Genomic DNA, 27,582 nt, shown 5'->3' with positions numbered 1-27,582 from the left:
ACTCTCGCGGTTAATCTAACTTGAGTTAAGTAGACTCAGCATGCCTACACTACCGAATCGCACAACTAGGCCTCGCTGAAGCTCGTGGCCTCGTGCTCGATAGAATTGCTCAGACAAAGTGGACGAAAACAAACATGGCCTAAAGGAAAAACACAATATACGCTTGATGCCAAGCTTCCTGCCCAAAGTCTTCAACGGTAGGCATTCGTTCCCGTTGTTTCCTCTGGCGTGTGGCCGATTTTAGCTTTTGGTACGCTGGAAGTTTGATAAAACAAGCTGGAAAGAAAAATCCATACAGACATCACGGTGGGGCCCACAGAGCCCGGTCAGCAGGAATATCGAAGTCAATCGGCGTCCGTGGAACGTGTAAAGCAAGCTTTCGTACAAGTTGGACCGGAGATTATTCCACAGGGACCGTTGATACAAGAGACCCAAGATTTTCTTACCTTTTCTTTTTGTTCCACATGATGTGAATCAGCATCGTAGTTTCTTTTTAACCGTCTGTTATAAAAGCTTCGGATCAAAATGTCAAGATCTGTGACGTGAGAGGCTTTTGTGAAATTCCAGTCCATCTTCGGGTCCTATCAATTAAAGGTCGATGATAAACGGTGTCCCACGTGTAATTTCTGTCAAGGTTCATGTAATTGTGGTAAGAGGGGGGAGAGTGGAGAAAATGGCCAACACGGTTTTCCAAAAGTCAATGGCCGTCGCTCATGCTTCTCTTCCTCTATTCTCTTCCCAACAACTCCACTCCATCTCTCTCTCTGTCTCGTTGAGAAGCATAGGAATAGCATAGCGTAGCCCATCCATCATTTTTTGAGGTGTTGGAAAGAAATTGCGGAACTTGAAGAAGAAGAACCTTATCCATCTCCAATCCTACATCATGAGGAGAGGTGGAAACAAGAGAAACAACAAGAAGCTTATGCAGGAGCATCATCATCTGTGTTTTAGCTTCTATACTCTCATATTTCTTCTCAACATCATACTTTCCTATACAGCAGCGCCTGCTGCTGCTGCTACTGTTGTCGAGGACGACGTCCGATGTCTCAAAGGTATCAAAGCAAATCTAACTGATCCTCAAAACAGGCTAGACTGGAACTTCGACAACAACACCGTTGGCTTCATCTGCCAATTTGTTGGTGCCACCTGCTGGAATGAAAGGGAGAACCGTCTGATCGATCTTCGTCTCCCCAGTATGAGCCTCGGGGGCCACATCCCTGAACCCCTACAGTACTGCCGTAGCATCACCACCCTCGATCTCTCCGATAACTCCCTCACCGGCACCATCCCTCCACGCATCTGTGACTGGCTTCCCTACCTCGTCGTCCTCGATCTCTCTAGCAATGATCTGTCCGGCCCCATCCCTCCCGACCTCGTCAACTGCACCTTCCTTAACACCCTCCGCCTCGACAGCAACCGTCTTTCCGGTACCATCCCTTACCAGCTTTCCCGCCTCCCCCGCCTCAAGCGGCTATCTGTCTCCAATAACCAACTCTCTGGCTCCATCCCTCCCTTCCTCTCCAACTTCGACCCCAATGATTTCCTGGGCAACGACGGCCTCTGCGGCCGTCCGCTTGGATCCAAGTGCGGGGGCCTCCGCAAGACTAGCCTCGTCATCATCATCGCAGCCGGCATCTTTGGGGCCGTTGTTTCTTTGGTCTTAGGGTTTGGCCTCTGGTGGTGGTGCTTTGTCCGTTCGAGTCGTGACAAGAAGCGGCGTCGACGTGGAGCTGCGAATGAGAGTGATTACAGTTGGGTGGAGAGACTGAGGTCCCACAGGTTCGTTCAGGTCTCCTTGTTCCAGAAACCGCTTGTGAAGATCAAGCTGGCTGATCTGATGGCCGCCACAAATGGCTTTGATCCAGACAATATCATTGCCTCGAACAGGATGGGGACCACCTATCGTGCTGTCCTTGCTGACGGATCAGCCCTTGCGATCAAGCGGCTCCATGCCGGTTGCAAGCTCTCGGAGAAGCAGTTCTGCTCGGAGATGAATAAGCTAGGTCAGCAGCTGCGGCATCCCAATCTGGTGCCCCTTTTGGGTTACTGCATCGCAGGAGATGAGAAGCTCTTGGTATACAAGCACATGCCCAATGGCACCCTTTCATCCCTGCTCTACGTTAACAGTCAGCCATTGGATTGGCCTACCAGGCTGAAGATCGGTATTGGCGCGGCCAGGGGGCTCGCATGGCTACACCATGGCTTCCAACCGCCATACCTGCATGAGAACATGAGTTCGAATGTGATCGTCCTTGACGAGGACTACGAGGCACGGATCACAGATTTCGGTCTTGCAAGGCTCATGAGCTCTGCTGATTCAGAGGGGAGTACTCTCATCAATGGTGATTTTGGGGATTTTGGGTATGTCGCACCGGAGTACTCTAGCACTCTGGTCGCGTCACTGAAAGGGGATAGTTATGGGTTTGGTGTGGTTCTTCTGGAGTTGGCAACAGGACAGAAACCTCTTGATATCAGCAGCAGTGCAGAGGAAGAAGGATTCAAGGGCAATTTAGTAGACTGGGTCAATCAGCTTTCAAGCGCTGGTCGGATCAAGGACACCATTGATAAGTCGCTCTGTGGAAAGGGTCATGATGATGAGATTCTCGAGTTTCTTAGGGTTGCCTGTGGATGCGTGGTGTCGAGGCCGAAGGACCGGTCTTCTATGTATCAGGTTTATGAGTCATTGAGGTCCATTGGTGACAGCCACGATTTCTCGGAACAGTTTGATGAATTCCCGCTTGTTTATGGGAAACCTGATCCGGATCGTCAAGAATAACTTTGTGGCTTGCGGACACTTTTCACACTCTTTCTTATGCACCATCTCTGTATCTTTATTCTAGGTTGTGATGGATGAGCTTGTTAACTAAGTGGTATGCTTTTCCTTTTCCTTGGTTCTTCCTATTGCAATTGTTGTCTGTTGTCTCATAAAAATCTGTATAATACAATCTGTAGCTTTATCTGTAGTTTTTTTTTTTTTTTAAAATTTTAATTTCCATGAATGCTCTTTGCTGTCCTTGATTCTAGCAAAGGGTACACTTTGGGGCTCCTTTGTTTGTAACATTGTCTCTGCTGTGTTGAAGGATGATGGTTATGCTTAGAAATTAAATGCATTTTCATATGCTGTGTTTCCTGATTTAGTGGAGCTAGTGCTTGCTTTAATTCAACTCTTTCTCCTTGCCTTCCATAATGGTGTGGTGGTTCCTGCTTCATCCTGTGGCTGTAGATCCACTGTTATTTTCATTGTCTAAGGTGAAAAATGAAATATCATGCCTCTTGGTGAAGAGACTCTGCATGGTGCTTTGGTTTTTCTTTTTTCTTCCCGATGCACTTCGAATACAATTGGAGGTTTAATTTGTATTTTTTATCTGCAACTTTTACATTATGGAGTTTAAAAAGAAAGTACATCTGTATCCATCGAGCCAATGGATAACATGGTTCCATGTAAGATCATGCCTGTAGGTGCCTTCTTCTGATAATACATCAGCAATCGAGTCAGCCTCTCTTGGAATGAGATTGATTGAAATTGGTAGAGACTTCACCATCTCTTTAATCCTGTTGATGATGAATGAAGCCTCACCCATGGGGGTGAACAAATGTTGGAGGTTTAGGAGAGACCACTTTCAGAGCCTCCTTCAGTTAGCAACAGTTAGGAGAGGAAGCGTAGATAAGCTGCTACTGGTTTTATTTGTTCAAGTATTTACTTCTATCATCTAGAAAGTTTTTATTTTTTGATTGATAGGCTGTAGATCTTCTACTTTATGCATATTCTGTTTTGGTTTTTTAACTGTATATGTAGGTAGAAAAACACACTTTTATGCATGTATATTTCTGTAGCCTTCCAACCATCTATGTGTTTGTGCATATTTGTGAATGTTAGAATGACTTGTGTTAGGATGTTAACTTGCTCTGGTTTATACTTCCCTCGTCACAATAGAGTGAAATGATCTTGTAATGCTTTATATCTTCTGCTTCTTTGGATTTCCATGAGCACTATTGAAACATGGATTCCATTTTGGGGTGTTGTTTGTATAGCAATTGGAAATCTCATAAAGCTCTGACTATGGTCACCTTATATCTTGTGCGTGAGAATTTGACTATGCTTTTTGGGTAGTGGTTACGTTTTGAAATCCAACATGTCCTTATCTTTTCAAAGAAGAAGAAGAAGAAGCAGGAGGAGGAGGAAAGAAAGAATGAAAGAAAAAAGAAATCCATCATGTCCTTTGCCATCCGACAAGGTGAAACGTCCCATCATGGAAAAAGTCATCCATTTTCTTTTCATTTCCCACTATTCAAACAGGCTCATAAATCCTAATCAGCCCCTAAAATCCAAACTTCTCATCCAACTAGCACCCTTTCCTTTCATAAAATCCCACAGAACCTAACCGTGACTTCTATACATCCAATACACTTCCTCTAAAACCATAATCGAAGCCTTAGAACCAAACCTAAACTCAATTGTACACCTAATCCACTTAAAACACTCTCGCTGCATTCTACTTATCCAAAACCTAACCTAGCCATAGCTGTTAAACCAATTAAAGTCTCAATTGCAACGTATACCACATAGGGGTGGCATGGGTCTTGTTTGGGCTGGGTTGGGATAAGCCCAAGCCCAACCAGTTTACTAAACGGGCCAAGAATTTGGGCCCAACTCACCATTACCTTGTGGCATAACCCGACCCACCTAAAATTCATCAAGCCCATGCTTGATTTGACTAGACCCATTTAAGTGTAATCGAGTCAGGTGTGACCAACTCTATCCAACTTGGCTTTAACATTATGGAACAAATCGGCTGATTCGTAGGGCGGAATTTTGGCAAAATAATAAAATAGAAGGGAGTTGCCAGTAGCTAGCAAATCTTGGATTTACGGGAGGCTAGAGTCTGTAGAGCCTCGTAACTTGAAGGTTAAATTTCATGACTTTCATTTTGATTTTATAACTCCACGTTAGGTCTAGCTTTTGGAGATTTGGGTAAGGGTTGTGGAAAATAAGTTGTTAGACACGATGCAAGGGGATGACACATGTAGGAAACCCTTTTCTGCCTATACAAGTGCACGGTCTCTACCTTGTGGGTTTCAAGTTTCAAAGAGAAGTGCTTTAGACAAAGATACGTGGCAAGTAAAGGAGATGGCACATGCACGAAGAGATGTAGCAAACAATACAGTAGCACAAAGTTTAGGAAAACTTTGGCTTGAGAGGTGTTGTACTACAGAGGGTCTTATATTAGGGATTTGGTAGGGCAGGGAGAGAATCCATACACTAAATCTCTCCTCTTGATATTCAGTGGTGGTAACTCTAGAATGGTAGCTCTAAATGGTCAAGTGTCAACTAAAGATCCAAGAAGAAAGAAGAACCTACAATTCCCTCATTTTCTAAGGGAATGACTTGCAACTTTTATCTTTATCCTCGTTTCTCTTTCTTTGCAATGCTCTTTAGAGTAGATGCTGAAGAGGCTAAATCTAAACTAAAGGTATGGGAGGGTAAAAGGCCCCACAATTTCCCTATTGCTTCAAGTAGAAGATTGGCTCCATGGACAAACGACAGTCCCTTGTATCTAGTCTAAGGAAATACTTGGAGCTTTCAAATCCTTCTACCCTTTCCCCCTTTTTTTGGACTCTTCCTTCCCCAAGGGTGATATCCCATGATTTATACCTAAATTGTCCTTTTATTTTATTTTATTTAACATTGACAATATTATTTCTATAAGCCCAAGCCACAAATTTACAAGTACATAAAACAAAAGAGATTCATAACTCCCACCAACACTCTGGGAATTGAATAATAATATTTGAAGTAAAGCCCTTTCCATCACAAGAGAATCAGCCCTTCTAAAAACCTCTATAACGTGCCCCTTATGATTGGTAAAACATTGATCGTTCCTCTCAAGCCATGGAACCTAGATAACCGATAACAAACTTAATCGCCAATTTTTTCCCAGTTTTCCCTATACATGCCACAACAAAAGGAAATTGTCGATGGAGCCTGACGACACCCATGCAACTCCAAATGACTTGAAAAAAATTAACCCAAACTTCTTTCACAAAAGAGCAATGAATGAAAACATGGTCCACCATTTCTTCATCTTGAAGATATAGAAGACATACATTTAGAAGAATTAACCTTCTTCTACGAAGATTATCTATTATTAGCATCTTCTTCCTCCCCACTAGCCACACAAGCGCCGCCACCTTTGGAGGGGCACTGTAACGCAATAATGTTGTCGGTTGATCCCGTCAGTAGAGACTTCCCCACTTCTAAACATGTAGAAGGATTTCACAGAGAACTTGTTGGACCATCCTGTTAACCATTTCATCAAATTAGATTCCGAAGATACCAAAGTCACCTTTGATAACATCTAAAGCAAACTAATAAAATATGCAATTTCTTCGTCCACCAAATTTCTTCTACATAGCGGAGTCCATACAACTTCCTCTCTAACAATGGAAAAGCAACTCGCCACCCTTAGGTCTGCCTCAACTGTGATCACTGCCAACCATGGGAAAAGATCGCTCAAGCTTTGATCCCCTACCCACTTATCCTCCTAAAATCTTATATTATTCCCGTCCCCCACCAAGAAACCAACCCCTTCCCAAACCTTTTTCTTTACTGACACCACAAATTTTTACAAGTATGACGATCTATACAATGATGATGACCTAATCCACCATCTCTTTCTTTCAACCCCATATTTTCTGCTTGTCACCTATGGAACTATACCTGAACCGTCCTTCCACCTATTCACATAATGACACATCTAAGCCTTTCAGGCTAACTTAAACCTCCTTAGAAACCGGCCTATTATTAGCCTTTAGTCCATGATATTAAAAAATAGTGACATAACGATCGTAATGATAACAATAACGGTCGTAGAATTGAAAAGAAGGATCAAAGTTGTTTGACCATTGTGTGATTCTACTCAAAGCTGGGGGCTGGGGGGGGATAACCTGCCATTCCAACATCTATCTCCTTTGAAGTGGGACTCTTTTGAGAAGGCAGTCCTGGAAGAAGAAACCCAGATTGCTATTGATTCCTTAGGGAAAGATAAAGGCTCAGGCCCCGATGGTTTTCCTATGGCTTTTTATTAAGTCTTTTGGGAGGTGCTTAAGAGGGCTATGGTGGACTCCGTAGTAGAGTTCTACGAAATAGGTTGGCTTGCGAAGGGGATGGGGACCTCATTCATAGCCATCATTCCCAAGAAAGGAGATAAGACTTTTAAAGATTTTTGCCAATTAGTTTAATTGGAAGTTCCACAAGATCTTGGCTAAAATTTTTGCATCCAGATTCAGATCGGTGCTAGCAATGGTCATCTTGGAGAATCAAGGTGCTTTTGTGGCAAACAAACACTTTACTTGCCCATGAATGCATAGATTCGAGACACGAGGAAAGGAAAAAAGGTGTGGTCTGAAAACTAGACATAGAGAAGGCTTATGATCACATGGATTGAGGGTTTCTTGATGTGGATTCATTGGATGCGCGAATGTTTCTCAGTTCTGGTTAATGGCTCACGAAAAGGTTTCTTTAAAGCTTCGAGGGGTTTAAGGTAGGAGGACCTGCTTTTTCCCTTCCTGTTCGTAATGGTAGTGGAAGCTTTGAGCAAAATGTTAGCTGGTGGTGCATCCTGGTTATTGAGTTAATGAGATCTCGATACCTAAATTGCAAAAAATTAAAAAACAAAATATATCCACAAGAACAATGTAGTAGAGAGGGAGAGAACTTTATTGATATGAACACTCTTCTATTACAAAAGCTTTTAAGAAAATTCACAATTAGAAAAATATTCAAATGACCAACTCCTACACCACCATCCCCTTTTATTCGTAATCGAATCTTTTATTAAAATCCCCCTAACAAAGAGAAATCAATCACAATTTATTGCAAACCAGTCCAATCTTCCTTTATGGTAAAAGCCTAATAATAAAAAGCAACCATAACAAGTAATCATATTCTAAATTAGCCCCATTTCTTCAATCATATCAATCACATCCCCTTCATAACTTCATTCACATAAATCACATCTTTGAATCAGCCCCCATATATCCCAAACATATTAAATTGCAATCCTTGATTTAGGCCCCGAAATCTATAAATAAACAGTAAAAAAATCAGCACATGTTGGGCCCTACGGTGGGCTATGGGCGTACGTCTTGGTAGGCCCTGCAGTGGGCCTAGATGTGCAGTTGGCCTAGGTGGGCCGTGGCCTGCATCATTGGCGAAAGGACAAGAACTGGGACTTGACTCCACATTGTCTCTTTTCAACATCCTAGTGCATCACATGGCCATGTAGAGCTTGTCGATGATTTGATGAAACATAAGAGTGGAGATTGAAGACTTCTTTGGAAAGATTGATCTGGATACATTCCATGATTAGCTTCAATTGTTGGAATCACTTCAAATTCTACTCCCTGACTGATGAGGAAAGGTTTAACCCCTAGGGTAGAATGAGTAAAACCTTTCTAGTGTAGAGGAAAGGGCCACCGCAAGGAATCTACAATTTTGTTTGAACAGAAAGATAAGACATATGAAGGGAAAAAAAGATATGGATGGATGAATCGCATAGTCCTATATTTTCATGGACTAGTAAGGTCATCAAATTAATCATAATGACAATTTGAATGATCAGAAAAAATGTGAGCTTATAAGGTTATGAACTGGACTGTCTCAAAAGGAATTGTTTGATGGTACAACGAATCTTTGCCGCTCTTAAGGAGGCTGGAAAAAATTTGTTCATGTCAAGTGAATTGTGGGGAAAATAATATCAAGGTTATTGTAGATGGAGAGCAGTATGACATAGCAGTACAGAAAAAAATTATTTGTGGTAGTGAATTGTAGGGAAAATAATGTCAATGTTATTGTAGATTGAGAGAGCAGTGTGACATAGCCTCACAAGGTGGATAAGCTATAGATTGAGGTCAATAATCACCCAAAGCCATATCGGATTGTGTTGGTAAATGACGAGTACATTCTTCAATACAACCTTTGTTTGGTCAACTACTTAATAGGACCACATTGCACTGAATCTGTTTGGCGCAATGCCATTCCCACGAAATCTGTCATGTCCTGGTTGGGTTTCCTTGGTTGTATGATTGCAAAGTTCAGTACTGTAGATTGATATATGCCTTACATGTACAACAGGAAGAAGGTCATCCTAAAGTCTGAGGAAAATGATCCACCTCAGTGAAAGCAAGAGAGGAAGGCAATTACTTTGACTTAGGAGAAGGCAACAGATGATGACATGATCACATGGGTGGACATTACCAAGAAATGGATGCACCAACAAAGATACGAGGGATGGACTTGCAATGCATTGATGTTGACAGTGACAAACACTAAGAGAAAGAGAGACAACCTTTAAGAGATTGAGCGAGGCTGAAAAGGACATTGTTACCAACTTCCACTGCAGCAGAAGAAGCATAAAGGCAAATCTGGGCCGTGGATCAACACTGCTGTCCAAGTTGGGGATAAAATTGTCTCCAAGCTAGGGGGAATTAATGTATCCAAGCCATCTACTCTGTCAGGACTCAGGACCTGGTTAGACCCAAATGCAAACCAAATGTAGATCATGCCCATCCCATTGTCCTGCAGATCCAACACATCAAAGGGTCTGTGTTGGAAGTTTGGGTCACATCAAGAGTGTGGAATTATCTGAAGGAAGAGGACCATATAACAAGCTAACCCCCGCCGCCCCCAAAAAAAAAAAAAGGAAAAGAAAAGAAAAAAGACTAGTGGAATAATATATCTAGTTTGATGGCCCAGATAAACCAGTCGGACTGTGGGACCTACAAGTCCAACTGTACATGCTATAAAGGTGATCTACACAACTGTATAATAATATTTTGATTTTAAAGGGGTTTATACAACCATACATCCCCTAGGATTATCTCTAGAAAATCTTTTCTACAAGTTTCTTGGGTTGTATTTAACTCTATATGAAGGTCTGGATGGCCATAACTATCAAGAAGTGCTATGATTATTTAATGAATGAATACAGATTTTAGGGTTTCCTCGATGAGAATGAAATTTTATTCTTTTTTTGGTTTATTTTCTTGCAAGTTGCAAGTTAAATAGTAGACAATCTGGAGCAATTTGGCAAGTATCATGCGGGCCAATAAGAGACAAGATTGGGATTGTTTCTAGATAATTCTCTAGAAGTTTCTTGTGTTTTTTTTAAACTCTATAAAGGCCTACACTGTCATACTATGAAGAAATGCTCTGATTATCTGATGAATGAATAAAGATTCTAGGTTTCCCTTAATGAGAGTGAAAGGTTCTTGTGTATAATTGCCGTTAGTCTAGGTTGTTGGGATTTTCCTACATTCCCCTTTCACTAGGGTTGTGAATGGTTCGGGTTTGGGTTCAGCCGTAGAGTACCCATTCTAAGTTGATTGGGCCTGGGTCTTGTTTTTTGGGACCTGGACTCTGGTTGTGGCTGTCATGTCGGTACCCATTGGGTTTTGGACCTTAATTTCGAGTTGGGCTTGGGTTGGATTGGAGATGGTATCTGTCAAATAAGGGCATTTACATGGTTGGGACCACCCGATGGATGGATTAGATCGTGCATGCACGTGCCCCTTGGACAGATGCATTGTCTTATGCCAGCTCTCTCACATGCATGTGGCTTAGTAAACCTCATTCTGTTGTTAAATTTATTAACATATTTAATATATAATATTATTAATAAAATTAACTAGACCCAGTTGGACCTAATTTTAACTGGGTCCAAGGTGGTTGGTGCCCCCAAACCCAGCTTGATTTTCAAAGGGATCCAAAAAGTCGGACCGTGAACTGTAAAATATCGGGTTGCATCTATCGGGTACTTGGGGGTTTATGTACTCATTGACAACCCCACCCTTCACTCTACCACAGGGTTTCTTCCTTGAAAGGTTGCCGAGTTTACATCCCATCCACATTGTGGGGTTATTTATCAATTCAGTAGCAACAATTAGAGGATTTTATCACTCATAGAGTATCAAGTCTATTCAATTTTAGTTCTATTCCTCATTGTTCTGCATCACTAGGACTCTACTAATTAAAGAGACAATTTAAGACCAATCCAAATAAAGAAATGACTAACAAGGAAAGCTAGCTAGGACTTCATAAATATAGAATTAACTTTTCATCCAAAACAACCCATCTGTGTGGTCTTGTGGGGCCCATATGTCGTATGGATAGGTGTTTGGGGTCCATAGATGGTATTGACAGTGTTGTGAGCAATACACTTATCAGCTACACGTTTGGGGATCCTTCTGCAGATCCTCCATGTTATCAGCTGGCCCAAACTGAACTTTTGGGCCGCCTACCAGCTTCATTAGTCTGGTGGTATACATGTTTGGGGCCTCTTTTGTCATGTGTACTCATCATGTTCCACTCCTTTTTTGGTGCTTCTACACATTTATGAGAATTGATGGTGTGCATCAATGGATTCCAAGTCCGTGTTCGGGGAGCTGTACCATTTAGGGTCGGTTGAGATTTTTATGCAACTGATCTGGATGATGGGAGTAATGGTCTCGGGTTGGCAATATTAGGAAGATGTATGAAAAGGACATGAGAAACAAAAACATGAACCTGTTTTGATGTAATTCGAAGCTGTGAATATATGGGAAGCAATGATTAACGTATCTGGTTTAAGTTCAGGGAACCAAGATTGCCTATTGCTAAATTAATTCAAGGACTGTAAGTTACAGAAGATTAGGGTGGCAAATAGGTGGAGCATACTCTGAACTTTGAATTGGCTTGGCCTGACAAACTCAACCTGACCTATTCTAGGACCTACCAAACCCAGGACTACCTTACTCCAGATGCATGTAGGTCCAAATTTGGAAGGGGGGTGCAGGTCTGGATGAGCACCACTTAATGTCAGCATGACATCATCATTCATTTTAAATATCAAAGGGCATGGTATTTTTTGGGTTTAGTTTCATAGTCTAATTAGGAAATGTTGAATTAGAGAATGGGGGGCTTTTTATTTTTGGGTATTATAGGCTATCTTCAGAAGTTTACCTTTTTTGTTAAGTTTTTCACAATTAGACTTCTCATCAAGAGATTGAAAATTACTGGCATATCAGTTCAGGTCTGATGAGATTGAGAAGTAGCAGTCAATATTGAAAATCTCATCAAGAGCTAGAATTTCAAGTTTAGCAATTGAGATTGAGAATCTCATCAAGAGCTAGAATTAGTATGAGAGCTCAAATGAAACACGGTAGATCAGGTCCCTTGATTCTAATGAAACTGAGATCAGAGCTCCCTGAACTAGGATGAAGTTGATTAGTCTCCACTCTGTGCCAACTGTGTTTGAGAGGAATTCTCTAGATAATCCAATGGCTGTGGACTGGGTTGAGGCACTTGGGGAATTCCATCAAGGTTGGAGTATCTCTGCCTGGATTTGAAGGCAAGGGAATTCCATTGGAGTAAGAACATAGCATCAACGTGGATAAACTATGGATCGGGGTGGGTAACCATCCGAAGCCCGATCAGATTGTGTTAGTAAACAATAAGTACATTCTTCAATATGACCATTGTTTAAGAGTAGAAAAAAGAGAGAAATAAGAGAGAGGTGGAGAGTGAAAGTGAAGAAGAAGATGAAGAAGAGAAAGAAAAAGAAACAGAAAGAGAAGATTTTTTTAGAGAAATGCAACACTTGTGTTACGCACACATATTAACATGTTGCTCCACAAAAGTACAACAATAGAATACACATGCACACATTTACATATATATTCACTTTCTAGAGAAATGCAATACTTGTATGCATGCATGGATGGATGGATGTATGTATGTGTGTATGGATGGATGGATGTATGTGTGTATGTATCAATGGATATGGATGGATGGATAAATGGATCATGCATGTGTGTGTGTCATTGTATGGATGTGTGTTCATACATGGGTGGTTGGATGGATGGATGGTTAGTTGAGTGGAGAGGGCCTGTGATGGAAAGTCATTACCTTACTTCTTCCTTTGTACATATGTATTAAGTCCACTAGTATGTTGAATAGGAAGAAACTGACAAGATGGAGAGATAGTTGAGGACTCAATACTAAATGATGGAGAGGAACAATCAAACACAGGAAGAAGCAAACAATGAGGCATTGGAGACTCCTCTTGATGAGGGGAAATTAAGAAACTTCCCTTGAGAGGAGTAACATGGAATATCTTTAAATAAGGTTACAATGGATATGACAAATGGTTTTCCAGGGATGCCAGGGAATAACATTTTGTTTGAGCTATCGATGTCCTAGAGGGGGATGTGAATGGGACTTAACCAATTTGTGATAATCAATCTCAGAAAATGAATTCAGAACAACAATTAATATTGAAATATTGATTTCAATTGAGTCATAGGACAACCTTCACCCAATATCTTAGGTAGGACAACATTATTTCATTACTTACTTGATTTCAGTATTTCAAAATAATAAATATAAGGAAAAGATTATCAATCCACCATAAGACAAACAGAGTTATAGTGGTTTGGTGTTAACACACACCTACTCCACTCCCAAAATTACTTCTCCATGTAATTTTGGCTTTCCACCATATTCAAGGTTTTCATAGGCTAACCTCAACAACCACTTATAGTTTGTGATTTTCACAGGCTATCACAACTAACCTCCAGTGATTTTAACGGGCTTATCACTCCTCAACCCGATGAGATGTTCCAGGTAATCTCAATTAACCCAAAGTAAAAGTAATTTACCAGATGAAAACTTATCTTCTTAAAGACGTGAGTCGAAGCGAATAAATTGATAAAGCCTTTGAAGATGAAGCTTCAGTAGATGTAACGATCCTTTTTTTTCTCAGATGAAGATGAACTAATGCATGCACAACCAAGAAGGATTTAGGGATATATGATTTTTCAAAGAACAAAACCCTAAAAGTTGTAGATTCAATCCTTTATTCTCAAGTTGACTATATGCCACTCACTATTTGTATTTAACAATGCATGAGAAGAGAATTGAATAAGCTACAAAAATAATATAAGAATGACAATGCAAATAGCTTGAAAAGAAGAAGATTTTATTTATTTATTTATTTTTGTTTCTTATACTTTTCTTTCTTTTTTCGTGTTTTGAAATAGTGAGAAATGGTCTCTATTTATAGCAAAAGATCTGGATCTTCAGTCAGCCTAAGAATCCATTTGGCTGGCCGGAGTTCCATGATTCTGTTTCAACGACTAGTAGATTTCGAGGGATCTGATTTGAATCAATCTTAGGTTGGCCCAAGACAGAATTCGGTTAGCCTGAGATTCCTTTAGCTGGCTAGAGACAGGGTTCGGCTGGCCTAAGATTCTTGGAATTTAAAATCATGCATTGTGGGAAACTTGACCTAAGTCGCTCTTGGGTTGACCCGGGATGGTTCGGTTGGCTGAAGACGGTTGGGCTAGCCAAACACCCATGAATTTTAATGTAAAAATGAAATAAGTTACAACTTAGAAAACCACTAAGATGTACTTTAACCTAGGGTCTGACGTAGGACAGTTAACAACTTGCTCTAAAAGCTCGCGAACTGATAGAGCATGGCGAATTAATCCCTTTATCTTATAGTGCAGGCCCTACATCACATTGGTTAGGACCTCGACCGAACCCTCCTCGTGGGCCCTACTTCACATGGGTTCTGCTTCACACGAGCTACTTGTTTCACACGGGCCGCCCACCCTGAGTGTGCCTCTATATCCCACAGGCAAACCCTACTCAAGCCCGGTGTGAAAATGTCCCTGCATTAATCAACCTCGGTGAGGAGTTTCGAACACACAAGACCTCCCGATCTGATACTACTTTGACGCAGGACAGTTAACCACTTGCTCTAAAAGCTCGAATTGATAGAGCATGGCAAATTAATCCCTTTATCTCATAGCCCAGGCCCCACATTGCATGGATGAGGAGGACCTCGGCCAAACCTCCATCGTGGGCCCCACTTCACATGGGTTTCGCTTCACATGGATGGGGCCTGCCTCACATGAGCCACCCACCTCACATGGGCCGCCCACCCCGAGTGTGCCTCTGCATCCCACAGCAACCCTACTCGAGCCCAGTGTGAAAATGCCCCTGCATTAGGATCTTTCCTAAGGTCTTCTTTACCTGTAGGTTGGCATACAGTTGATTCTTCTCTTGAAATTCTTCTGAGCCTTCTAATCTTGAGATGTTGAGTCACGCTGTAGTCTTGAAATGTTGAAGTGAGTTGAAGTTCCATACACTATATTTTGTCTACCAAATTTGACAATCTACTTATGTGCTTAAAATATTAACACTTACACATTTGTATCCTTATTTGTTACAAGAATAACTTAAAAAAATGCATTTGATAGCCTTGGCCTTTAATTTGTCCATATGGATGCCAGGAACATGAATAAAACACACATAACCAAAAACTTTAGGGGAAGTGGGAAACAAGGGTTGCTTTGGTTGCAAAACTTAAGTGGGAGCTTTTCCCCCCAAAATTCTAGTAGGCATTCTATCAACTGTGTATGTGCTTACGTGGCGCTTAGCACAACCTCAACCCATTAATTTTTTAGGACATTCATTTTAAGGAGAAGGGCATGGGCTACTTCAAAAAGATTTCTATCATTTCTCTTAGCCACTCCATTTTGTTCGGGAGTATAAGGGCATATGGTCTGAGATTCTATACCATTTTCAAGCAAGTAGTTTTGAAAAGCCGTTGAGATATATTCACCACCATTATCAAAATCCATGATTTTTACTGTAGCCATAAATGGTTGGTAACTATCTTATGAAATATTCGAAACATGGATAAAACCCATCTTTGGATTTCATAAGATAGACCTAAGTAGCTTGAGTACAATCATCTATGAAAGAAATATAGTATTTATAGCCCATCATAGAAGACACTGGAGTAGGGCCCCAAACATCTGAGTGTTTAAGAATGAAAGGGACACTGCACTTTGCATAGGACTAGCTAGATAGGATGATTGGCAATGTTTAGTCGATTAACTTGTCTCACAAAATAATTCATTTACACTTCTGGACTTAAATAATAATAAAAAGCAAATAACAATTTGAGACTACTAAACAATATATGGCCAAGATGGCCATGCTAATACAAAAGATGATCAATAGCTGATGTAAATTTAAGGTCTAGAGAGCCGATCCAACATCATTTGAAGGTCGAAAAAGATGAAGTCCTTGTTCATGGCGAGCCCCAATCCTCTATTCAGTTGTTAGGTCCTAAAAAGTACAGCTAAAAGAATGTTACACTATAGTTAAGATAGGGAGTAATGTGACTCAGATAATAACTTGCAAGATAATTTTGGGACATGGAGAACAAAAGACAAGTGAAGGGATGATGAGACATTGATGGTTCCAATCCCTTTAACATGAGTATGAGAGTCATCCATGATTTTTACACAATTGTCAGATGTAGATAATGACGAGTAAGAACGAAATAGTGAAATCATACTAGTCATATGATCTGGAGCTCGAGAATCAATGATCTAGAATGGACTGATAGTGGAGGTGGTGACTGAATGTGAGGAAGTTGTATACTTGGGGTAGAATGATGTTACCATTGGTGTACACAAATTAGTGTGCACCGACGGTGTATTATATAAATTATTGTTCTTACCTTTTACTTAGTTTTGTTAAACGTGATTAGGCTGAGTCCATCTTTATTGTAATCCTGGATAGATTAGAACTCTTATTCATCTAATTCTAGTTTACGATTAATAGAAAGCAAGGAGAGAGGGAGCTTATACAATTGCAACTCCCTTCTCTCACATTCTCTTTCTCATCTCTCTTTTCTTTTCATGGTATTGGAACTTCACTGATTTAGGGCTGCTGGAATACTTCTTTGGAATTAAAGTGGCTTGCTCAAAACGCGGAATCCATCCCAATGTAAGTATATGCTAGATCTCCTATCCGAGGCTGGTTTACTTTGTGCTTGCCCTGGTGATATACCTATTGTAGTAAATTATAAGTTGCATAAGAGACAATTAAACGAAATTGATATTTCGGCATGTATCTTCGTCTAGTGAATTGTCTAATTTATCTCAGCATTACTCGTCCAAACATCTTTTGTGCTGTTGGAATTGTAAGTCAATTTATGTAGCGACCTTGTCATCATCATCTTGAAGCAGTTTATCGAATCCTTCATTTTTAGAGGCTGCACCTGGTCGTGATCTTCTTTATTCAAATCATGGAATTTGAATATCAGCGGCTTCTGTGATGCTGATTGGGCTGGCTCATCCTCTGATTGACGCTCTACTATAGGGTATTGGAGGAAATCGAGTAACTTGAAAAAATAAGAAGCAATCTGTTATTGCTCGCTCTTGTGCCGAGGTCAAATACAGTGCAGTGGCTCATGCAACTTGTGAATTACTATGGGTGAAAGTCATCCTTTATGATATGAGATTCACAATATCTTCCCAATTCCAGTAGATTATGATAATCAAGTAGCCATCCATATTTCCTCCAACCTGGTCTTCCACGAACGCACAAGATACAATGTAGTCGACTGCCACTTCATTAGTGTGCACAAATTAGTGTTCTTATCTTTAACTCAGTTTTGTTAAACGTGATCAGGGTAGGAGTCTATCTTTATTGGAATCCTGATAGAGTAGAACTCTTATTCATGTAACCCTAGTGTCCTATTAATAGAAAGCAAGGAGAGAGGGAGCTTGTACGAATACAACTCCCTTATCTCACATCCTCTTCCCTTTTTCAGTTACTAAGAGGAGGAAGATGCTCCTTCAAGAAGAATCGGATGACAATGTAAGTCAACAATTTTGTCAGCAGGCAATCGACCATTAGGAGATCTCAAACTCTAGGATTCATGGCGAATATTGTTAAATGAGTCCGCTGTAGCCACAAGTGCATTCCTCGATGGCCGACCTGGCCGACCCATTAGATCCCAACATGTATCTTTAGTATGCCTGGGACATCCAATGAGAAAAACTAACTTGTTACACTCATCACTTGATAAACTGCTCCGGCCCCTTCCAAGATTAGTACGACCATGATCTATAACTCCATAGTTATACAACTAGGGTCACCACGCCCTACACCATGACTAGAATCACCCTACCTCAAACCATAACCATCATATCCAAAGTGATCAGCTCAATCCAAGTGTCTTTTGGCATCATCTCCTCTATTCTATCCTCAACAACTGCCAATAGTTGAACAAAGCAATGTAGATAGATCATGAGAATTGGGGGTAGTATACATCATAACTTTTTTGCAACTTTCTTCATGCTGAAGTAAAGAGAAGACAACCCTAAGTGAGGGTAGAGGTTCCTAACTGAGAATTTGTGCTTGAATGCTTTGATATTCTTAATTAAGCCTTGCAAGAAGGTAAAAAAAAAAATATTGTTTCTCGATCTTAACTCGTCGCTCCTGAGCACAACATGAACGGATTGGTCTACGATGACCTAACTCCAGCCGCAGATATCTAAGCGCTGTACAATTATCTCCTAAAGATCTCTCCCAATGAAGAAAGTTAGTGGTCTCTTAGGCTGACTTGAAAACCTGAGCTGCATTTTTCTTTTGAGAATAGGCTGTCGCAATAGAATCCCACATCTCCTTAGCAGTTTCACAGTGCCTGAAAGTATTACCAATATCAGCCTTCATTGTGTGCAACATCCATCCATTATCATATATCGGCTTCCCAATCCACATAAGAAGGATCTAACTTCTCAAGTGTTGGAATAGTCCCATCGATGTATCCCAAGTTTTTGACACTGATAAACATACGAGTTGACTGGGACCATGACAAATTATTCGTACCATCAAATTTAACTTTGGTATTTTGCCAACCTGTATGATCACTTATTCCAAGTAACTAACTTCCCTTGGAATAACTAAAGGACTTGAAGTATCACTTAAATGTGAAGGTACCTTCCATTTTGCTAAAAAAATATTTTGAACTACTAGAGACCACTCAAGCATGCTCTCAAACTACACACACACACACACACTACTACTACTACTACTACTACTACTACTACTACTACTACTACTACTACTACTACTACTACTACTAAGCACTAATACACTAACTCTACGTACCTTCCACTTGCTACACACTACTGAACTACTACCACTAGCCTACTCCACTACACACTACCACCACTACCACGACTACTACCACTACTGCTACTACTACCACTACTACTACTACCACTACTCCGTTAGCTCACTCGAATCAACTCGAAAAAGCTCAATCACCACCACCACCACCACCACCATCACCACCACCACCACCATCACCACCACCACCACCACCACCACCACCACCACCACCACCACCACCACCACCACCACCACCACCACCACCATCACCACCACCACCACTACCATTCCTACCATCACCACCACTATGACTTCTCCCACCACTACCACTACCACCATCACTCCCACCATCACCAGCACTGCCACAACCACCACCACTCCTACCATCATCACCACAACTACCACCAACTATACACATACAAGTGCGGCAACTATCTTGACACACATTTGAGCCACAATTTGAGGAAATCACATCAGAAACAATGAGAAAATGCCAAAAAACAGGGCTGTATGACCATTTTTCCTCACAAAATACATCATAACTTCCTCAAATCTTGCCCAATCAACATAATATTTGTTCTAATAGATGAGAAACCCTAAACTGCCCAAATTTCTATGAAAAAACAATACAAGAAATCCCAAGAGAAACTGTAGAGAGAAAAAAAGGGCATTGGCAGTTTTCATGACTTTTTCTATTTTGACTGAAACTCATTTAAACTTTCCAAAAATCTCATAAAAATCACCATAATCTTCTAAAATTATGCTTTTCTATTCCTGTACATTTTTGTAACACCATGGGGCCATCTGACTGTACACCACTTACGCCACTCGTACTGACGATGATGGGTGTCAACAGTGGGCCCCACAAAAAGATCCTCAATTAGCATAGGAATCTAGCTCTGATGCTAAGGGGGTTTTTTAGAGAGATGCAATGTTTGCCTTAGCCATTCATGACAAACACGCATGCAAATACACACACACACACACACACATATATATATTAACATGAGAAAAACATAGTGTTCTGCCGGAATACAACAATATAATACCATGCGCACGCATTTACATATACATTCACATTCCCCACAGTTTGGTCAACCACCTGATGGTGCCACATTATGCTGAATTTGTTTGGTTTGATGTTATTTCCATGAAGTCTTTCTTCGGTACATGTGCCTTCATGTACAATGGGAAGAAGGTCATCCTAAAGCCTAAGGGAGATGATCCACCTCAGATGGTGATAGGATCACATGAAAGAAATGGATGCACCAACCAAGATATAAGGGATGGACCTGCAATTCATTGATTGTCAGTAGCGATCAGGACTCCATAGGGAACAATACTTGGGGAAAGGGAGCCTGATCTTTGAGACGTTGTGCTAAGCCAACAAGTAGGACTTTGTCGCCAATTTCTGCTAAAGCAGAATAAGCACAAACAAGAATCTAGATCATGGATCGACATTGGCTTCTAGAGAGGACAAGTTATCTCCAGGCTAGGGGGAATTAATGCATCCAAGCCAAATGACCATTTTGTCCAGGCCCAATTAGATCCATTTGCTAACCGAATGCAAATCATGCCCATGTAATGTTGCAAATTCTAGATCCAAACACATCGAACAGTGTGGATTGAAATTTGTGTAACATCAAGGGTACAAAATGATTTGATGGAAGAGGATCATATTAGCCATCTTAAAGGATGTCTTGGATTAAATTAGCAGTTGGATTGGATTGTGGGAATGATAGACCTAGTTGGATGGCCTAGATTGACTATTGATTGGACTGTGGGGCCTATAAGTCCAATCAGACATGCAATAAAGGCCATTTACACAATTATTTAAATGTATTTGGAAGGGTTTATACAACCATATAACCCTCAGAGCCATAAGATCGTATGTGGTTACCTAATTTCTAGGATTTTGGAGACTACAAATTCTTTCTTATTCGGCTTATTTCCTTTTCCTGCAAGTTAAACAGTAGCCAATGATTGTATTATTGATAGTATTGGTTGATGCTTTTGGTATCGCTAGGGTCCGATACGGAACTCTGGGGAATTATAAAATTTCCCTCTATTGATCCATATATCATCAATATTGCACAATATATCATGGCACAGATGATGTATCGTAAAATATTGTCCAACCACTTTTTAAAAGCTCCCTTGTATCATCAATACATGCGACATGTATAGACAATGTAAGGGCAACATGTCATCCCTCATAAAATCCGAAAAAACATTAAAAAAAAAAAAACCTATTTTCTTCGAGTTTATCGAAGACCATCAAAGACTGGAAATGAGTTGGAACCCATTCGGTAAGATTTTTGTGATTTCGGTTGTTTTGCCTAATTCTTTTGTTTAGAATTGGTAGATATAACTCACTAATCCATGATTATGCATGTTTTGCATGCAAAGTAATGGGTTTTATGCTCTGATTTTCGAAAGTGGTGAAACGGAAGAATTTAGGGAAAATTCGAAAATCTTCCGTTTTCATCCGTTTAAATTGCAAGTAGGGTGTAAAAGAAAATATCATATGAGACTATTTGTAGCCTGATCTACAAATTGGTTGACAAGTTCTTGAATTTTGGGAAGAATATTTTCAATTAAATAATAGCAAAATATAACTAAAAATTCATTTTTTTTTAAAAAAATGGCGTACAATAACGTATGCTGATTTATGTGTCTATTTATCAGTGTTGGCTGATATACGTGTCAGCCACACTTTGTTTTTCTATTTTTTTTATTAAAATTATTATTATTATTATTTGTATAAAATGCGATATAATACAGATTTAGTGTAACTAATAAATTGTATTGTTTGTGGTATGGTACTTGTATTGTATATGATTTATGAATTATATGAACTCTTTTGTATGTAAACTTATATCCATTCTTGTTTATTGTAATTCTAAGTGTATATTGATGTCTTTTAACATTTTTTGAAGTTTCGTTGAAATATGCATAATTTTCCCAGTGTTTCCCTCTCATTGAGATATATTCCCTGATATATGTGATATTAGGCATAATTTTCCCAGTGTTTCCCTCTCATTGAGATATATTCCCTGATATATGTGATATTAGGCAATGTTTCCCGTTATGTATCCCAATGGTGTGATACATTCATCAATATGGATATGGAAAACACTGATTGTTACTGATTTGGATTAATTTTACAAGTAAGAGGAGATTTGGATTTTTTCTAGAAAATCTTTTCTAAAAGTTTCTTAGTTCATATTTAACTGAAAAGTTTCAGTGAAAAACTTTATCACTTGAATCTGCATCTTAAGGACTAGAGCAAGAGCTTGTGGACATCATAGCTAAGAAGGCCTCTCCAGCAGTCCCTGGTTGATCTTGAAAGTGAAGAGGAGATGGGCACCTCCGAACCAGTACAATCTTGGAATAGAGATGAAATCTCACACTCATTGAGTAGTCTGTTCTGCGAAGAAATTCATTGGAAGCAATTTGTCGGTTAAAGGTGTCATTCTATGAGATAAAGATGGGGTCTGCAATTGATTTATAGATCATTTCCACAAGTCATTTTCCAAAGAATTTTCCATTTGTCCTCTAGTCATTTCTTTTAACATTATCTCAAGAGTGGAAAGCTTTATTTCTGGAGGCTGAATTCATAGGGGAAGTAAGAGCTGTCATTCACTTGAATCTGCATCTTAAGGACAATATTCCCTCGGTCTGATGGATTTTGATTATCCTTTTATCAAGGGTGCTGGTACATTATCAAAGATAATGAACATTTTCAAGGAATTCCATCAATCTGCCTCCATTAGCAAGCCAATGAAAGCCCCTTTCGTCGCACTTTTAATAAGAGAGTGCCAAAGTGTTGATAGAATATACATGTATCAGACTCATTTCAAGTGCTTACAAATAATTGCCAAGGGTCTTGCCAAACGACTTCAAAAGGTCATCGATAACATATCTTGGCTTGTCAAAGTGATTTTATGTTGTGTGCCTTAATTGAATATAGGAGGAAGAAGAAAAGAATAAGGAAGAAGAAGTGAATTGAAAGAGGATTTAGAAGGAAAATGGGGAAGATTAGGAAGAAGGATTGTTATTATTTCTCTCTGCCATAGAGATTACATTGCATTCTCATATATGAGCATTATAATAAAGCTAGGGATAACCTACAATTAAATAACAATAATTATAGAGATCTCTCTCAATTAAAAGAAATTATTAAAAGCAGAGGTTTGAATTTGAAAAAGATTTGCCATGTGGGATTTAAGAGATTGGGATGGCGTCATTCCACCATCCAACAAAAGCACCTTGTCCTCAAGGTTTGAAGTTAGGGAACCAGGAAGAGACTTGCCCAAGTCTCCCACATAGTGTCCTCTAGGGTTATAAGGCACAGGATCATCTTCCGGCCACTCCTTCCATGAGAAAGTGTTGTTTCATTTTGGAGCGGTGGCCTTGATGGAACTACTCATCGCTGTTATAGCATAAATCCCTGTTCCCCCATTTCGGATAGTGTAAGGTGTTTGATGGGAACGGTGTCAGGGGCCCTGGATGGGTTGGGTGTGGACTGTTTTGCGGTAACTAAGGGAAAGAAATGGCCAGTGCGGGAATGGTAGGATTTGTAGACTAGGGCAATCTTTTCTTCCATTGGTCGTGCCAATCTGATCGCTGGTCAGGGACGTTAGATGAAAAGGTTTTAACTTTGCCCCGAGTATCGTCGCACAACCCTCTTACGAAGTAATCAATCATAAAAGATTTTGGTAGTTTAATCATGAGGTTTGCAAGACATTCAAATTTGTCTTCATATTATTGCACCAATCCAACTATTGCAGTCGTGATAACAACTCATCTGGCCATGTATATTCCGTGGCACCAAAGTGAGCACAGAGGTTTGCAAGACATTCAAATTTGTCTTCATATTATTGCACTGATCCAAGCTATTGCAGTCGTGATAACATCTCACCTGACCATGTATATTATGTGGCACCAAAGTGAACACAGATAGTGGATTTGAACTCGTCCCACGTCCATTTCACTATGATATCTTCCATCCAATGATAACATTGAATGACTTTGCCTTCAAGGTGAAAATCCGCCAATCCAATCTTCTCATGCGTAGGCATTTGGTTATAACTAAAGAAATGTTGAGCCCGATAGATTCAGCTGAGGAGATCCTCCGCATTGAAGCAGGGAAAATACACCCATGTATATTTAGTCTACGTGGAAGAAGAGCCAGTTATCATGGGATTGTGGACCGATGGAGGTGTGGGTGACAATTGGTGTGGATGGTGTGTTTGGGGTGACATGGTTGTCTTGCCGATGTTGAGTTGCGGAAGTGTCTACAGGGTGCCCTTCAACTTCACAACATTACGATTGTTCCTCTTTTGAAACCCAACTAAAATAACTTGTTGTTTCTCAAGCTCAGGTATGTCTTGAGAGGTGTTTTGTTGTTATTCTGAGAGCTTTTTGATTAGTTCCGCCATGGCCGCCATTTGAATTTCAAGCTGGTTAACTGAATCCTACAATTTAGTCATAATGGATTGGCATGCTATGATACCAAATGTTGTGTTCCTTGACCGAACATGTGAAGATGAAAATAATACGGAAGACGATGCAAATTTTGAGAGGGAATTGAGAAGGGAAATTAGGGAAGATTAGGAATAATTGTTGTTATTTTTCTTTGCTATTGAGATTACGTTGCATTCTATTATATAAGCATCACAATAAAGCTAGGGATAACCTACAATTAAATAATAATATGATAGAGATAATTCTTAATTAAAAGAAATTATTAAAAGCAGGTATTTGAATTTGAAAAAGGTTTGCCACATGGGATTTAAGAAATAGGGATAGCATCATGTTATCATTGGCAGATCAATGGTGGATAGTTCCTTTATCACCAATGAGCTGGTTGATGAGTATTCGAAGAAGTGCAGTAAATGTTTCTTGGGTCAAAGTAGATTCTGAAAAAGCTTATGACTGTCTCAATTGGGCCTTCCTGTTCTATATCATTCAATCCATGGGTAGGGTTGTGGTGGCACTGTTGGATTCCAGCTTGTGTCTTGAGCCCTCGGTTCTCAATCCTAATCGAGGTATACCGTATCCCAAAGGGTAACAGTCATAATGGCCATTATGTAACGGTAATGGTAATGATTCGGGCTGTTACACATTATGGGGTTGTAATGTCCTGTTCCAAACCATAAAAGTCCTGTAACGGCCATTATGGGGCCGTTACATTATATTTGAAAAAATGCATTAGAGGAGAGGAAAAAAAAAAGGCTTGCATACCTGAGATGGAACTCTTCTCCTTCTTCTCCTCTCTTCTTCAAGAAGAAAAGAAAAACAGTACCTGGGGCTGGGATGGGACTCTTCTTCTCCTTTGCCTGCAATCTATTGTCACTTCAAAAGAAAAAAAGAGAGAGATATGATACTCCAGCCGTGCATGATGCTTGATACACCTGCGCTAAAAAATTGTACAGTGGCACATATTAAATAAAACTAAAACAATTAAAATGTGGGACCTTCTGTTACTAACTCACAACCCTAAAATTAGATTGTTTGAATGATCCTAATTGTTGATTTACGAACATGTTTGTCAAAATAGGACCATTGGATATTTTTCATTCTTTGCCATCCAATAAATGTTCATCGATCTGATAGTCAGGTGATGAAAGAATCATACTTTCGGGCCGGCTGTATTAGTGGGATTGCATGACTTTGGGCCGATTTGAGGGACATTTGATTGGTCCCTCATATTGGCGACACTATTGATCCGAATTTTATTTATTTATTTATTGTTCTTAAAACTACTTGAGGGGAATGATCCCAAATGCTTAGGGATGTGCATTATTAGGTTGGGTGCCATAGGTTGCATGAATTTCGGGCCAATTTGGGGTGAATCTATGCCTCTCAAGTTAATAAAATTATCTGCTAGGTCGAGACAACATTCTTATTAACGAGTGGACCAAAAGAACACATATTTGGAATACTCTCAATATTCTGGATTTTTTCAACATTTTTTGAGATTTTTCTCTAAAAAAAATGACAGTTGCAGGGAATAACAGGCTGTTATGTAGAACAGTAATGGTTCGGGCAGTTACTCTTGCCATTACCATTGCCATACATCTTGATCCTAATCAACAGGATCTGGAAAAGTTTCTTTAAGAAAATGAGCATGGTCTTAGGCAAGGGAATCCTCTCTTCCTCTTATTCTCAATAATAGGAGTGGCCTTATTGAAGTTGCTTCAGAAGGCAGCCAGTGAACAGTTGATAGAAGGGATGTCAGTGGGTTCTGGAAGGCTTGAGTCAAACCATGTGCAATGTGTGGATGACACTTTTTTTTATTTGTCTGGGGACAACTTGATGGGTGAAACCCTCGCGTTTAAGGACATCCTCGCTGTGAAGTGGTGTCAGGTCTCTGAGTCCACAATTCGAAGAGTTTTGCTGATGGTGTTAACCTGGACAGGAGCAGTGGATGAGATTGCAAGAAGGGCTTAGAGCTGTTAACTTCCTGGTAAAGCATCTCATTATTCCAATTACTCAGGTGGAAGCAAGGATTGATTTCTGGGAGCCTGTTAGCATAACATATGACAACAAATCTGTGTCCTGGAAAGGAAATTGCTGTTGCTGGGTGAGATAATCAGACTTGTCAATGTTGGCCTTTACCTGGGCGGCAAAGCTGTGATGCTCAAGGATGTGCTAACTGCTAAAATAGGTGGGACATTGTGACTGCTACTTGTGAATTTGGATCTCACGTTTGGAGGCTTCTGTCATGGGTGAAGGAGCTGTGTTAAAATCCCTTAGGTTCATAGTTAGACCAGGTGAGTTTGTGCAGTTTGGGGAGGATTTGTGTGGAGAGATTACGCTTCAAGACTTATTCGAAGACCTTAATGCCATCTCAAACCAAAGAGTTGCTTCCGTTGTTCAATGCTTTTAAGCATTCTAATGGATGCGGCATGGAGCCCTTTATTTTGCTATTAACTAAAAGTCATCTCAAAAGCATTTTTGTCTTGCAGATGGGAATGGATAGATGGAATCTAAGCTTTAGATGGTTCTGTCTCTGTTAAGTCACCTGCAAGGGATTCCAGTGGTGGTTCAAAGCCTTTCATGATGATGGGGAATGTGGTAGCCTCTGAAAAAGTAAAAAACTTTCATCTAGGCTCCATTCCTTGAAAAAAATTCTAATGGTAAACAACCTTAAAGAATGGGGGCTGTTTCTCCCCAATAGACTGGTCATGTGTTACAGTAAAGAAGAATCAGTAATCCATGCTCCTGCATTGCCTGGTGGCCAGGAAAGTGTGGTTGGTGGTAATTGCAAAGTTCGGATTGGTTTTCCCTGATATATATATATATATATATATATATATATTCAAGCTTATTGCAGGATGGTTATTGCCCAGGGCTTGATCAGGCACATGATGTGGAAAGCAGTGGGTAATGTGATGTTGTGGATCATATGATTGAAAGAAACTCTTAAGAGATTTATACAGTAAAACAACTTCCATCCAATCTATTGTCAATAGTATTTTTACCTCCTGGGTCCAGTTGGTGAGAGCTGATGCCAATTTTAATTGTATCCTGTTGGGTGTGATAGGATCTAA

At 40.1% G+C, this 27,582-nt stretch overlaps 1 protein-coding gene across 3 annotated transcripts; it reads left to right on the top strand.

The window, feature by feature from the left end:
- The first annotated feature begins 615 nt into the window (after positions 1 to 615).
- Positions 616 to 26,913, top strand: LOC131228512 (probable inactive receptor kinase At1g27190). Of its 3 annotated transcripts, none has more exons than XM_058224200.1 (2): positions 616 to 2,870; positions 26,454 to 26,913. In XM_058224200.1, the coding sequence occupies exon 1, from the start codon at positions 884 to 886 to the stop codon at positions 2,774 to 2,776; it is 1,893 nt and encodes a 630-aa protein (XP_058080183.1). In that variant the 5' UTR covers positions 616 to 883; the 3' UTR covers positions 2,777 to 2,870; positions 26,454 to 26,913. The 3 variants fall into 3 exon arrangements, with proteins under 3 accessions (XP_058080183.1, XP_058080181.1, XP_058080182.1); XM_058224198.1 differs by having other exon boundaries at positions 26,448 to 26,913; XM_058224199.1 differs by lacking the exon at positions 26,454 to 26,913 and adding an exon at positions 9,134 to 9,668.
- The last annotated feature ends 669 nt before the right edge of the window (positions 26,914 to 27,582 follow it).

The sequence above is a fragment of the Magnolia sinica genome, chromosome 16 (genome assembly GCF_029962835.1).
Source record: "Magnolia sinica isolate HGM2019 chromosome 16, MsV1, whole genome shotgun sequence".
Lineage (NCBI taxonomy): Eukaryota > Viridiplantae > Streptophyta > Magnoliopsida > Magnoliales > Magnoliaceae > Magnolia > Magnolia sinica.
The sequence above is the reverse complement of the archived record's forward strand: the minus strand, read 5'-3'. Positions and strand labels throughout refer to the sequence as shown.